Consider the following 16,353-nt stretch of genomic DNA (forward strand, 5'->3'; position numbering starts at 1 on the left):
TTTAGAGACAATCGAAAAACATGACTTTTTGAGTTGGGGCAGTTGAGGAATAATGCCCCATATGAAGTTTAACCTTCGACAATTTCATCTTTGATTTCCAAAAGTTTGGTTTCAAGATAATCAACTAAGCTCAAATATAAGCTATTGTGGTAATAAAAAAAAGGATTCCCCGAATCTCTATTGTTTCTGTTTAATATCAATAAAAGACAGCAGCGTCGATTAAACGGAAGAAATATATCTTTAGACGAGAAAAAATAATTAAGAGACATATATAAAATTAAGTTTTAACACACTACATAATGGTTTCGTGCTGAATCATTTTAAATGGCGATTAGCGATGTGTGCTGCCAAATTACTGTTTCGGTTCATTTTAAAGTCACAAGCGTCGCAAAAAAATTGGGGTTTGACTACTGCATGGACTGAACGTTTACGTCGACTTAAAGCCTCTAGTTTAGTGTAACTTCGAAAACATTGGTCGCAGTTATGCCTCAAAATTTTCTTCTTTAAGTTTGAATCCTGATGCATGCGGTCAACATGGGGTTTCAGGTCATATTTCCGTTTAAAAGGTTTAGAGAAAAATTTACAACTGAACTGTGGCATGAGGCCGCATTCGAATTTTTGATGGCGATATAAATTTGATCTCATTGTATAGCTGAGTGCATACTTTTCGCATTTGAGTTTCTTCTTCGTTTCCGGTGTTGATTCTTGAATTTGCTTCACCTCTGGGATCCCAGATTTGTCTTTAGCCGTCAAATTATCATCTTCTTCTATATATACGGTAAAAAGTGTCGATTCATATGTTTCATTATATTTTTGACCTGCAGTCTCTTGATCTCAAAATTTAAAAAAAGGTAAATTCCGATTTTTATTTTATAGTTCTAAGACATTTTAATTACAAATCAAGTAAAACCTTCTATTATTCCTTCCTTGATTTCCAAACTTTCGTCATGGTCATGTACAAGTATGTAAGTTAAAGCCTTGGCATCAGAATTCATATCACAAGAAATTTCAGTAGGTGTATAAGAATATGCCCAGTCACCCTTTGTTTCTGTTGATTTTTTCGAAACAATGTGGGAATTATTGGCGTTATTTGAAGCGCTCTACTAAGCTATATGAAAATTAAAAGGTAAATTTTACAAATACAAATTTTCATTTATTTAAATCCTTATCTTGTACCAGACAGAGATGAAATTAATAATCTGTGCATCATGTTAAAAACATTTTTTTACAAAAAAATTTGCCAACATGTTTCATCTTGTATTTTAGGTACTTTTCAAGGCTTATTCTAGAAGAAACATGTATATCCCGTGTAGAAATTCAAATAGGGAACTAGTCTGGTTCCCGACCATTCGACCCCACTTAAAGTCGGGGGCTAGTCGGGTTATCTGACTAGCCCCCGACCAGTAGCATTACGGTAGATTTGTCGGGGGCTAGTCAGGTCACCCGACTTATCCCACTCGGGGCCTGATCGGTTACTAGTAGGGGTCATATGATAATACATTATTATTATTATTATTATTATTATTACAACATTAGGCCATTTCCCTTTCGGGGTAGGCGTGACTCACTCGGTAGGGGAAAGGAGTAGTGTGTTGAAGGGATAGAGATTTTTCAGATTGATCCAGAATTCTCGTGCTATTTAAGTAAATAACACGTTCGTTTTGCAACACTGCTCCGAACCAGGTTGCTGATCAACCTCTCTAGCAATCACCCCAAGCGAAGAACCTCACGAAGTCGTTATGTAAGATTCCCTACTTGGGTCCATTAGTGGCCAAGGTCTTTTGATTCAGGCGTCATTTACTGTACTGACACTCTTGTTATTAACTATTTGCCGCCATACTTTCCTGTCCTGACATACTTCTCTAGCTTCTTTTATGTCCATGCATTTTTTCATGCAGGCTCTCGTGTTTCTGTGACTTCTTATGTCTCTTCTAAGTAGGGTCTTATTCACACATTCTAACCATTCTTTCCGCGGTCTACCTCTGGGCACGCTGCCATTTACTTTACCTTGATACACTTGTTTCGTTAGTCGTTCATTTGGCATTCTCTCAACATGTCCGAACCATCTTAACCGATTTCTTTCCCATGTGTCTACTAGCGTCTCTCCTGCACCACGTTCTTTTAGCATTATCTCGTTACTTACTTTGTCCATCAGGGTTTCCTCGCATATTATGCGCATGAATCTCATGTCAATTGCGTTAATTTTTCTCTTATCTTTTTCTTGATAAGTCCATGTTTCGCTACCGAATAGTACAGTCGGTACAAAAATAGAATTATGTATTGCCATTTTAGCTTTATTTGATACATTTTTACTTGTGATAAGGGGACCTGCTCTACCAATAACCTTCTTACCTTCATTTATTCGCCTATCTAATTCCTCATCTATCTTCCCGTCCCTAGTAAATAAGCTACCAAGGTATACGAACTTATCAACTTGTTCAATTCTCTCATCATTTAATAAAATATTTCTTAGTGTTTTCTCACTCTTTCCTTCGAACACCATAATTTTTGTTTTATATACGTTAACTTTGAGGCCCATGCTCTTCATGCTTGCATCTAGTTTATTCAACATTCTTTGTAAGTCTTCGATAGACTCTGCCATAGCAACCTTATCATCTGCGAACGCTAACCCACGTACCCTTACTGTTTCGAGATCCACACCCTCTTCGTCGAAGAGAGCCATTCTGAAGCACTTGTCCATAAATAATATAAATAACCATGAAGACATAACGCATCCTTGTCTAACTCCTTGAATAATATCGAAACAGTCACTCAAGTTCCCATTCACTCTTACACTCGCTTTGCTACCTGTATATATTGTTTTTATAGCTTGTAGGATCCATCCATTGACTCCATACTCTTTCAGGAATTCCCAAGGTTTACTTTTATCTACCTGTTCAAAAGCTTTTTCTAGGTCAACCAATGCACAAAAAACTTTTTTTTCACTCGCAAACTTTTTTCTGTTATTTGCCTTAAGCTAAATATCTGATCCGTACATGACCTTCCTGGCATAAACTCACTTTGGACTTCCCAAATCTTTGCTTCTGTTATTCCGTATGGGATATTAACCAAACTCCCCAAAATTTGTGGAACATTCTCTAAAAGTTTGTCAAAATACTTATTATTTACGGAAATCTCCATAAACTTTTTTGAAATATTTAAAAATGCTAAAATGTATCTAATATTTAATGGGGAACATTGCCTATGCTTAAAAATCCATAAATTTATGTTGCTAAAATTCCCAAAAATTTGTGAAATATTAATTTTCAAAAACTTCAGCTGGAACGCAGCAATGGAGGAGCTTCGCACTGAAGGAACCGCCATGTTGGTCACGGTAGTCTTTGCTTCAGATAATTATGCTTTGTTACTTGTGGACTGCTTTCTTAAACACTCGACGCGTCATTTCTGTTGCGCGAGAAGCGGCACGTCGGGCCCTTGCGGATTTTTTCAAAGCTATCAGTCTAGAACCGGAAGACTAAAATGAAGATGGTAGCGAATTCTGAACTGTGACGTGCTGAATAGTTTACAACTAGTATACTGATCTTCACTGATTATTCAAAAACTTTTTCTCTTTTCAATTTCAACTACCTTAAGGATCAGACTTTATTTACATATGGTGAACCATTCAGATCAATTAAAAAATAAGCATCTATACAAATTTAGAGTCTTATGACTTCCGGTGGACTTTTCACCTACATCTATATGTATCTTTTTCAATATGGATTTTTTTAAAATTCGATACAAAGGTATTTAAAAATGATCCTAGAAATTCGCAATTTTCTGAAAAATACTACAAAAAAATAAGATTACGTCTTTTTGTAGATTTTGATCGTTGTTTTATTAAAAAGTTGATTTTCGTACAAAATTATTAACTTAATAATTATTTATTAAAAATGTTTGAGATCTCTTTAACATTGATAAATCTTTCTCCGAAAAATTGTGCAAAATTATTGTTTAATATATTCTTAGTATTTTAAAATAAAAAAATCATTGCGCTTTCTTAGATATTACCTCATTTGATAAGACCTCGCCGAAAATTCAAACATAAGAATAACTCGAATAGAGCCCCACTAGTTCCCGGCCAGGGCCTGAAAATTACCCGCACGGAAATTAGTGCACAAAAAGGGCCGACCAGGCCCTTGACCAACCACCGACCAGGCCCCGACTGAAATTTTTCCAACAAAAAGCCCAACTAGTCCCCGACTGGGTACTTTGTCAAAATTAATAACCCGACTAGCCCCCGATTAGTTCCCGACTTGTATTAGGGCCAAATGGAGTTATTTCCACACAGAATGTTAAAGAATAAAACGACAATTACTTAATTTGTATGTGTTTGTTAGTCGTTGATGTTTACTTACTATGGAAGTAAAAGAAAAATCGCTGAAGACTACGTTAAAATTTCAATTAAATTGTTAATTTTAATTTTAATTAACTAATTTTTAACGAAAAAATTAATTGATATTTCAACGTACTCTTCAGCTATTTTTCTTTTATATCCGTAGTAAGTAAACATCAATGACTAATAAGCACATACAAATGAAGTAATTTTCATTTTATTCTTTAAAATGTGTATTTTCGTTCCAGAATAAGCCTTAAAAAGGACCTGGAATACAGATTGAAACAATTTTGATTGAATTGTTTCAATTTTAACAATTGAAACAATTTTATAATAAAAAATTTCTTAACACCAAAAAAGCGGTCGCAAATGAATTTTGATTCGACTTCTGCGTGTTTTAAGTTTTTATGTCGTTTCAAACTTTTTAGTCCAATGTAACTTCGAGAACATTCGTCGCAATTATGTTTTATTTTCGGAATTTTTTCGGTATTTTTAAGATGCACGTCATCTATGTGGTGTTGTAGGCCATATCTTCGTTTAAATGATTTTCCGCAGAAATTACACTCAAATTTTGGTGTGACGTCGCATTCGTATTTTACATGAGTATAAAAAGTTCGTTTTTGTTTATAGGTTCGAGCACATTTTGAGCATATGTACTTCTGTTCGGATTCCGCCTTTAATTCTTGGATTTTCGGCTTTGATTGAGATTTTCGTTTAGGGGCCATTCACAAAATACGTGATACATTTTACAGGAACTTCTGACCCCCCCCCCGCCCCTGAGTGATACTTTCTCCATTAGTCTTAACATGGAGAATGATACTTCGGCAGGCCCCCACCCACCCCTAAACGTATCACGTATTTAGTGAATGACCCCATATCGCTTGGTGCCACGTCTCTTCCTGAACAATTTTCATGTTCTAAAACATTAATAATATGTTATTTAATCTTCTTCGTGATAGTCTTTCAAATAAATTTACTATAAATATTCAATATGAATAAAGTTTCACCTTCGATTATTTCTTTTTTGATATCCAAAGTCTCGTAATTGCTATATTCAATTTCGCAAGTAAAATCCTTTTTATTGCTCTTAGACAGTAGATCTTTGACTTTCTTCTGGTGCTTTAAAATATATGCTTGATCACTCTTTGAATTACCTAAAGAAAATCACAAAAATATAAATGAGAATTGAGTTAATTGATTTTGTGTAAAACAAAATGGTTTCCTCGTTTCATCAGCGTGGCTAGAGCCGAAAAGTCGGTCTTTTTTGGTGGTGTGCGCGCGCATGCGCTTTCACTACTTTGTGCACGTTTACTGTTCTGCGCGTTACTATTCCCTTTAAACAAATCTCAAAATTAAGACTTAATTTCATTAGAAAACTCGGAAAACATACTTTTAATACTTCAAATGTCGTGTGTGTCGAGGAAGCGAAGTCTTTTGACGGCCACGCGTGAGTTTGGAATAACCCGGCTACGCCTCAACTGCGCCTCGTTCTTGCAAACTCACGCTCGGCCGTAAAAACTTTAGTTCGCTTTCTTAATGCACAATGGACTATCCCCGGTGCAATGTTTTGATCCACCTTTTGTGGTATTATATTTTATTCACAAAAAGATTATGCAGTCCATTTGGTATAAATTTGAACGAAAAAAACGATTTAAGATGAAGTAATGTTACCAAATTGACGGTTAGTAAGGTGGGGGGGGGGGTCAGTGGAAGTAATGCTCGAACTTTATGTTTGATATGTTTCCTGATGATCAATTTTAACAAAGTTTGCGAATATGGCGAAAGATGGATTAATTAATAAAATCCAGTAAGAAAATTGAACTATTTTTGGTTAAAATAAAATTTTTTTATTTGAAAATTCTACTATTATATTGGCGGTTTGGAATTCATCTCGCTTGGTAAAAACTCTATCTGTTTAGTTGAAAATTTTATTATTTTATTTAAAAATAATCTTTTTCGATCAAATATTTAATTTTTTAATAGAAAGTTTCACTATATTGTGGAATATTCGTTTTTTTTATTTGAGAATGCAATTCTTTTACTGAAAATGTAATTATTTAATGTTTGGTTCAAAATGGATTTTTTAAATTAAAAAGTCATATATTTGTTCTTACTTATTTTTGTTAGTTTAAAATTAACCTTCTTAGTCGAAATAATCATTTTTGGACGAAAATTAAACTATTTGGTAGAAAATTCGACTTTTTGGATTAAAAATTCAAAAATGTTGTTAATAATTCATGTACTTTTTCAATTTTTCTTTTTTGGACAAAAATCATCTTCATGGTGAAAGTTCATCTTTTTTGTTAAATATTTAACTACTTGGATGAAAGCTTAATTACTTTGTTCAAAATTTAATTATTTCATTTAAAATTCAATTTTTCTGGTTGAAAATTAATTTTTCATCAGTATCTGTAACTATTTCTCGTTAAAAATGTGTCCTGTATCAGTTGAAAATTCAACTACAAATCGTCGTTTGTAGTTAAATTCATTTATAGCCGATAATAAGTTTGGAATTATTATCGAAAAATTGGTCTTTTTGTATTAAAATATTTAACTATCTGGTTTTAAATGCAAATATTTTTGTAAAATTAATTCTGTTGTTTTTAAAAATATATCTCTTGTTATAAAACATTTTTCTCTTTCGGTATAAAATTCAACTATTTTTTTCAAATTTATATTAATTTTATTTATAAGAATTTATTCTCATATTTTTTTTGAAAAATCACTCAATTTTCCATTTTTAAGAGCATTTTGGCCAACAGCTACGTAACTTTTGGCGGAGGGAGAGGGAGAAAATTTAGGATATAATTGGTAACGAATTGGTAATCTCAGGTGTTTCCACTGATAGTATTTATAATCGTATGGTGCTTACATAAATTCGTTTAAAATCAAGAAGGACTTTTTATTTTTACATTAAATTTGAATGATGATAATGAAGAAATCGAAAACGAATATTATACAGCATACGATAATTAATTAAATATGCATAGTATATTCCATATATACAGCATTTACCGGGTGAAAGATTAAATTAATGGGATAATAAATACACCAATGATTACACTCGGTAGTAAATCAGAAGAAATTATTCATCAATCTATGCATTCTAATACCTATATTATATCCGAATAAAGAAACCATATACTGAGATAACCTACGTCTGGGAAACGTAATTTACATGTATAAAAATAAGGTAAATAAATAAACTAAGAAAAATTAATATAATAGGATTATAAGTACATTAGCATTTCAGGTAACGCGAAAAAGGGTTTTTCCAACTCTGTTAGAAAACTTCTATGGATTAAACTTTCGTACAATGAATTATTTTAGATGGCGGGAACGAATATGTGTTATCAAATTGCATTTTTGAGGCGATTTGTGGCCGCAAATGTCGCAAATGAATTCTGGTTTGACTGTTGCATGGTCATAACGGTTATGTTGTCTTAAGCCATTCAGTCCAATGTAAGTTCGAGAACATTTGTCGCAATGACGCCGCATTCGTATTTTTGATGAACTCTCAAACTTCTCTTCTGGATATACTCTCGGGCACATTTTTCGCATTTGTGTTTCTTTTCCGATTCCACCTTTGATTTCTGAATTTTCGTCTTCCTTTTGGCCTGATTTTTAAACAATATCATTTGAGATTTTCGATTATAGCTTGGTTTTATGTATCCTCTTGAATAAATATCATGATCTGAAACAAACCGCTTTTTAATCGTGTTCCGAATAATCTTTTAAATATATTTAGTAAAAATATAGTAAGTTTTACCCTCGATAATCTCTTCCTTGATTTCCAAATTTTCGTCATTGCCATATTCAATTTTGCAAGTAAAATCCTTTCCATTATTCTTAGACAGTAGATCTTGGACTGCCATGTGGTGCTTTAAAATATATGCCTGATATTCCCCTCTTGATCTAATTCCTGTTTTCTTTAGACCAGTCTTTGATTTACCTGAAAAAGAGGACAAAAATATACATTAGAAATTTTTAATGGTTAATTTTAAGACAAGGTTCTCATTATATGCTCATAATATGCAAGAAAAAGTTTTTTCATTGAATTACTGAATTACTTGATATGCTGTGTAATTATATGTCTTGAAAAGTTATGTTTTAGTTTCTCTTATTAACAACAAACGTCGCAAATAAATTCTGTTTTGATTGCTGAATGTTCTAAATGCTTATTTCGATTTACAGCATATATAAAACTTCGACAAAATTCTTCGCAATTTCGATTCTTTCGCGATGTTGTTGTGTATTTTCTTAAATGTAACAAAATGTCACATATTCGATGCATTTTTTATGAAAAAGTGTATGCGCAAGTCGGGGCGAGGCAATAATTTCACTCGTGTGATATCTACCCTCGCTTCGCTCGGGCAGCTAACTTCACGCTCATACAATTGTCGCCTTTCGCAATTGTTGCGCAATATACTATTTAATATATAGCTGCTGGCACACTTTTCGCAATTGTACTTCTTATCCGGTTTCGTTTCCTTAATTTTCAGCTTCCTATAGTCTGACAAAATTTTTTTTAACAGCCAAATTATAAGTTTCTTTTATATCGATGGTAAAAAATTTTGTTTTAAATGTTTTATTATGTTTTTGACCTTGACTCAATTAACGATGATAACCTTAATCAAATTATATTCTATTTTAAAATAATTTATATTACGAGAGATGAAAATATTAATATATTAAAGGAATTTTCAGCATATCTATGATTAAGAAGATGAAAAATCGCAAAAACATTATTTTTGGCCAATACTAAATTATTATTATTAGGTAAGAGAAAGTATCTTAATGTCCGTAAAATCATCATTTTATTGTATCAAAATATATATTACATTCGTTAATGCATAATTTTACTCCAAAAAGCAAACCTTTTTTATCGTAAATAATAAAGCATGAATTCTAAAATATTTATTAATAAATCATACAGATTAAATAAAGTAGATGTCATTCAAATCAGTTTTAGAAATTGGAATTGAATATCGAAAAATATAGTTATCAAAATAATTTGGACAAGTTAAACATTAAGCCGGAGTCAAAACGATGAAATTAAACCAATCGTTTGAGCTGAGGGGAAGAAAATTTGTGGATGGGCATCCGGAATAATTCCTAAAAAACGAAGAAAATTCTAGGTATTCAACTTTTTCCAATATGAATAGAATATAAAATATGAATTTTAATTTTTGTTTTGTTTTTTATTAGTTAATACTCTATATATTCAAAGTTTTCAATAATTTTTGGATTAATAGGATTTTTTTTTAAATTTGCAAATAAAAAAGCAGAACAGAAGATATTAAACAATTTCACTTTTTTTGTATATTTTGCGAGTGCCAACGGACAAATTTGAAAAGAAGTCTGCTGTTAATTTTGATTCAATTTGAAAATGAAAAAGCAGTGTCCATAACAAAATTATATTTTATTTCTCAAGCACAATTATGGAATATTTTAAAAATATGTATGGAAAATGAAAACAAAGAAAATATATAAATGTCGATTAGTTCATTCTATAAATTCTTTTTTCTCCAGATTTTGAAATCAAATACGATCTAAGATTTTTTTAAAATACTGAATAACCAACCACTGACAAGGACTGCCCGTATAACTGACGCCACATCAATCATAAAAGGTCTTCTTCCCGCAGGTTTTTCCCTACGTTTAAAAACAAAATAAAACAATTTTAAAGCCTATTACTGATTCATTTTTTGCAAGAATAAACTGTGCACAAGACCCACGTGACGATTCAAGCTACTTTTATGACTAAATCGTTTGCCGCAGAATTTACAGTTGAACTGTGGTATGACGTTGCATTCGTATTTAAGATGATAATTCAAAGCTTGTTTCCGAACATAGCTTCGCGTACACCTTTGGCATTGATACTTTTTATCAATTTTTGAGTCCGTTATTTTCTGCGCGTTAGAGATTCGTTGTTTGTTGTTGACAGACAAGGTGTCAGCTTCTTTTATATATACGGTACAGATTTTTGAATCAAATTTATTATAACGTTTCTGTCCTGTCACTGTCTCTTCATCTGAAAATGTACCAAAAAGTAATTAGTACTTTTTTATTTCATAGTTTTATTTTAGATATTTTTAATACAAATCTCGCTGTACCTTCGACGATTTCTTCCTTGATTTCCATTGTTTCGTCAATGTCGTATTCAATGGAAGTCTTGGCATCAGAATTATGGCCAGAAGAAATCTGAGTAGATGTGCAAGAATGTGATCTACCATATTGCCTTACTGCAGATTTTGTAAACCTTATCTCCAAATTGTTTGCGTTATTTGAAGCACTCTGTAGATCTAGAACATTATAACGTGTAAGTTAGCAATCGCAAATTTATAATTTAATTAAGTTTCTCGCAACAAATAAATATATAGGATAAACATAAAGAAAAGATCATGCAGTAATCCTTGACATTGCAAGAGATTTCAAATTTTGCTATCTGTCATGCAGCTCACTCAGCTGGCTAAATTCTCGACATTTCAAGTCCAGGATGAACCAAAGGCACAAAAGCATCATGCAATAAATATAAAATTTATATTAAGTTAAAAGAATATATCTGGATTTCTGTAAAATAATTATTTGATTACCTCTGATTAAAATATATTTGTGAAAGTATAATATTATAGTAGAAAATGCAAACATTTTTTAAAATAAAAATAAAATCATACATCTGAGATAACTTAAAAATATAAATAAATATATCAATATAAAATACAATATGTGGATATATATAATTCCAAAATTTGCTGTCAAATTTTTATATTTTCTATTCAGAAACTTCTTGTTTTCTCGTAGTTGTGTTCAGAAAAACTATGTTGATCTCAAAGAATAAAAATTGTAATTTTCTATTTGCAATTGTATATATTATTAAAATATTAAACATGTTTATATTTCTGCAATTTTATTTATATTTTTATTATTATATTATTAGTACAAAACGCAATAATAGTTTTTATAGTAAATAATAAATCATACAGACCAAATCCTGACGTAAGACTGTAACATCGATAAAATTGAAATTGCATAGACTTATTATTATAGTTTCGGGAATTCTTTTTGAAGTTTCTTCACTTTAGTTTAAAAAAAGAAATAATCGCAAATAAATTATCGCTTCTTTTTTTAACGTTTGCTTAAAGAATTTGAGCAACTGTAATTTCGAGTACATTTTTTACAATTAGGCTTGGTTTGAGATGTCTTTAATTTTTTTTATGCCTCGAGATATCAAGTAGTATGAAAAATGTCCTAAGGATTTAAGTTTCACGTTCTAAACTACTTGAGATGGCGAGAATTAATGTGTTTTACCAAGCTACTTTTCACATTCGTTTTATGCCCGCAGTAATCGCAAATAAATATTGGTTTGACTCGTGCATGTTCTAAACGTTTATGACGATTTAAAGCATATAAGGAAGTGTAACTTCGAGAACAATTGTCACAAGCATGCTTCAAATCCGGCGTCTTTGACTTTGCTTTAAGATGCACGAAATTTACGTGGGTATTCACGTGATTTTTTCGTTTAAATAGTTTGCCACAGAAAATACATGGAAACTGTGGCATGACGTCGCACTCGTATTTTTTATGCGAAGTCAAATGAGTTTTCTTTTTATAGCTTCTCGCACACTTATTGCATCTGTATTTATCTTCCAGTTCTAAATCCGGAATTTCCTGCTTCTTTTGTCGCCGCAGTTTCTTCTTACCAGCTAATATATCTTCTCTTATATCTACGGTGCAAACTATTGACTCATATTTTGTATCACACTTTTCGTTTGTAACTTCTTCTGTTTCTGGATCTAAAAATGTACCAAATGAAATTTGCAATTATTTGTTTCACATTTTTAGTTCGGATAATTCTCTTTAAAATTTAGTTTTACCTTCGAGGACTTCTTGCTTGATTTCCAGTGTTTCGTCAAAGTTGTATTCAAATAAAGACTTGGCACAAGATTTATTGCCAGAAGAGATGCGAGAAGTTGTACCAGAATATGGCCCACCATCCTTCCTTTGCGTTGACTTTTTCGACTTACTTTTGGGGTTCTGTTGATCTACAAAATTATAAGGTGAAAGTTACAATTAAAAATTTTCACTGCTTTTAACCCTTATCTTGGGGAAGATATACATAAAAATAAAACTCTTACACAATCACATTACACTACTTAATGGCGTTAAAGAAATATTTTATTAAACCCATTTGTTTGCTGCCAAAGGAGATTCGAATTTTCCCAGAAAACATAGAAAGAACGAACACATAGAAAATATCATGCAGTATACCTTGATTCAATTAACAGTAATAACCTAACCCGAATAAAAAACCTTTGGTATGGAATTGATTTAGGATAACATCTTGGAAATCGTATGAATCCCACATCTCATTTATTATGATGAAAGTAAGGCAAATGAGACTGCCCTGTATTTTATGTATGTTTGAATAAGGTATATTGAATGTATATAGCTAAGTATAGGAAATATAGCTAAAGATGTTGATAAATCAGTCTCGACCTTGTATTTATGTTAGAACACTCAATCAGTCGCTGCTTGGAACGGTCAGTTACAAAAAAAAACAAATGTTAGTTAAACGTTTCGGTGCCTGAGTTTGGACCCTCTTCGTTAAATATTTTATTATAGTCATTTCATGGTCCGAAAAGTTTGCTTACAAAACAGAATAATTAGAATTAGATGGTTTACATTATTTAAATAACTGTGAAAGACATACCTTTACAAAAAGTTCATTCCAAATATTTTAAGACCGAAAAACATAACATTAATGATTCAATATATAAATAAATTTATGTGACGTTTACAAACATGATAAGACATGAAATTTATAAAAATGGTTTAAAAACATTTTTTTTAATTAATTAAAAACATTTTTCCAGGTTGTCAAGATTTTAAAGACACAACCGGTCGCCAACCTGGCTGAACGTCTACTGAGGAAACAAACAATGAGAACGAAAGCTGAAAAGGCAATCAGATAATAAAATCTGTCCATAAGTAATTCCAAAATCTTCAAATGCAATTAAAACCAGTAAGAAAACAGGGAAATTAAAAATGAAAAAAAAATAATTAAATTTTATTAAAAATGATTTTATAGATTTCCGGGAAATTATTATTTTCAAAGCGTAAATTAACGGCAAAATTTTGATGTGTGTTGATAAAATAATTTATAATAAATTTACGACGAGATTTGTTTTTCTCATAAGCTAAAATTTGCGTATTGTGAAAGTCGAATTGGTGACCGGTATCTAAAAAATGTTCAGTCAGAGCTGTATGATTGTTGTTTTTGAAATTGGTTATTGAATATTTATGTTCTTTATTTCTAGTTTCTAATTTTCTTCCCGTTTCACCAACGTAGACTGCAGTGCAATTTAAGCAGTTTTATTCATATACTAAGCCCGTTCGTTTGAATTTTGGAGTGGGTCCTTTAGGTTGGAGAAAAATTTTTTTTCAGAGGTTTTGATTGGTTTAAAAATTGTCTTCATTTTATGGTGACGTAAAATCTGTTCAATTTTTTCAGATAAACGTTTGATATATGGACAAACAGTAAAATCTACAAAATTCTTCCCTGTTTTTTTTTTATTATTTATAAGAGATTCAGAGTCATAAAAACGTAAAGTTTCTTTTTTTAAACAGTCATCAGTTAAATGTGAAGAGTATCCATTGTCTTTTAAGGTATCTTCAATAAGTTTGATATTTTTGGGTCTGAATTCTGGATCTGAAATTCAGAGAATTCGGAAAAACAAACCTCTTACTACACCAATTTTATGGCAGTTTGGATGAGATGAATTAAAATTTAGTTATCTGCTCGACCATGTTTTCTTTTGAAACCAGTTAATTTTGATATAATTATTTTTGCGGATAATTAATGTGTCTAAAAACCTAATTTCGTTTTTGTTTTCAATCTCAATGGTGAATTTTAGATTATTATTGTAGCTATTATCTGTCTCCGGCCGCAGCGAATTTAGTCATGGAAAAATTGGAAAGCGCTTGCTTAAATGCACTAAATCCCCCCCCCCCCCTCTTTATTATCGATATGTAGACGATATTATCACACCGGTTCGACGAAATAAAACTCAAATCATCTTGGATCAATTTAATAGCTACAATAATAATATAAAATTCACCACTGAGATTGAAAACAAAAACAAAATTAGTTTTTTAGACACATTAATTATCCGTGCAAATAATTATACCAAAATTGACTGGTTTCAAAAGCAAGCATGGTCGGGCAGATACCTAAATTTTAATTCATCTCATCCAAACGGCCATAAAATTGGTGTAGCAAGAGGTTTGTTTTTCCGAATTTTCCGAATTTCAGATCCATAATTCAGACCCAAAAACTGTTTAAAAAAAGAAACTTTACGTTTTTATAACTCTGAATCTCTTATAAATAATAAAAAACCAGGGAAAAATTTTGTAGATTTTACTGTTGGTCCATATATCAAAGGTTTATCTGAAAAAATTGAACAGGTTTTACGTCACCATAAAATAATGACAATTTTTAAACCAATCAAAACCTGTGAAAAGTTTTTTTTTTCAACCTAAAGGATCCACTTCCAAAATTCAAACAAACGGGCTTATTATATAAATATAACTGCTTAAATTGCACTGCAGTCTACGTCGGTGAAACGGTAAGAAAATTAGAAACTAGAAATAGAGAACATAAATATTCAATAGCCCATTTCAATAACAACAATCATACAGCTCTTACTGAACATTTTTTAGATACCGGTCACCAATTCGACTTTGACAATACACAAATTTTAGCCTATGAGAAAAACAAACCTCGTCGTAAAGTTATTGAAAATTACTTCCCGGAAATCTATAAAACTATTTTAAATAAAATTTAATTCTTCTCTTTTTTTCATTTTTAATTTCCCTGTTTTCTTACTGGTTTTAATTGCATTTGAAGATTCTGGAATTACTTATGGACAGATTTTATTATCTGATTGCCTTTTCAGCTTTCGTTCTCATTGTTTGTTTCCTCAGTAGACGTTCAGCCAGGTTGGCGACCGGTTGTGTCTTTAAAATCTTGCCAACCTGGAAAAATGTTTTTAATTAATCAAAAGAAAATGTTTTTCAACAATTTTTGTAAATTTCACGTCTTATATTTGTAAACGTCACATAAATTTAATTATATATTGAATCATTAATGTTTGCTTTTTCGGACTTAAAATATTTAAAATGAACGTTTTGTAAAGGTATGTCTTTCACAGTTATTTAAGTAATGTAAACCATCTAATTGTTAATTAATCTGTTCTGTAAACAAACTTTTCGTATCATGAAATACTCAAATTTGAATAATTTCTCTTCTTTTATTTAATTCACTAAATTATTTTATTTGTTTACTTAAAAATTAAAACTTCCTTTTTCCTTTTCTGTTTACTTTTTATCGTATTTGTTCTCATGTTATACAATTTTTGATTTTGTCTTACAGATTTCGACTATAATAAAATATTTACCGAAGAGGGTCCAAACTCAGGACCAAAACGTTCAACGAACATTTGTTTGTTTTTATTGTAACTTACCTTTTCATTCGTCGACTGATTGAGTGATCTAAAAATCTAGCTAAAGCATAACAATTTATGGTTAAAGTATATTGAAACTACTCTCTAAATCTGTATCAGTTAAAATTTTTTACTAATTTCAATCAATGGCTCAATATTAGCTATGAAACAGTTATTTTTTACTAATGTGTGAGTAACAATCACTAACTTTCCAGTAAAAACTACTAATTCATAGCTAGAATTGAGTCGCTAATTGAAATTAGTAAATGTTTAAACTAATTAAAATTAGGAGAGTATTTCTGAAGCTATCTGATATGTACAGCTGCGGTATAACTGAAGCAAAGCTGATGTAGGAAAATAATCGGTTAAATAGAGATCACGAATCATGATTTTCATAATGCGAAAGAACATTTTTTTTATCTTCTGAAATAAGTAAAATACTATTAAATTCTTGGATAACGATGTTGTAGATAAAATATACATTTATATTACGTGTGAAAAATTGAACATAGC

The 16,353-nt window shown here is 31.1% G+C and overlaps 1 protein-coding gene across 1 annotated transcript; it reads right to left on the bottom strand.

Annotated features, from left to right (window-relative positions):
- Window positions 1-7,330: 7,330 nt before the first annotated feature.
- On the bottom strand, window positions 7,331-15,051 carry LOC117182760. Its single transcript, XM_033375865.1, has 6 exons — window positions 15,045-15,051; window positions 12,214-12,381; window positions 12,040-12,132; window positions 10,453-10,641; window positions 8,106-8,288; window positions 7,331-8,030 (listed from the first exon to the last, which is right to left on the bottom strand). Exons 1-6 carry the CDS (start codon window positions 15,049-15,051, stop codon window positions 7,789-7,791), a joined length of 882 nt encoding a protein of 293 aa, XP_033231756.1. The 3' UTR covers window positions 7,331-7,788.
- Between the last annotated feature and the right edge of the window lie 1,302 nt (window positions 15,052-16,353).

This window comes from Belonocnema kinseyi, chromosome 2, assembly GCF_010883055.1.
Source record: "Belonocnema kinseyi isolate 2016_QV_RU_SX_M_011 chromosome 2, B_treatae_v1, whole genome shotgun sequence".
NCBI classification, from domain to species: domain Eukaryota; kingdom Metazoa; phylum Arthropoda; class Insecta; order Hymenoptera; family Cynipidae; genus Belonocnema; species Belonocnema kinseyi.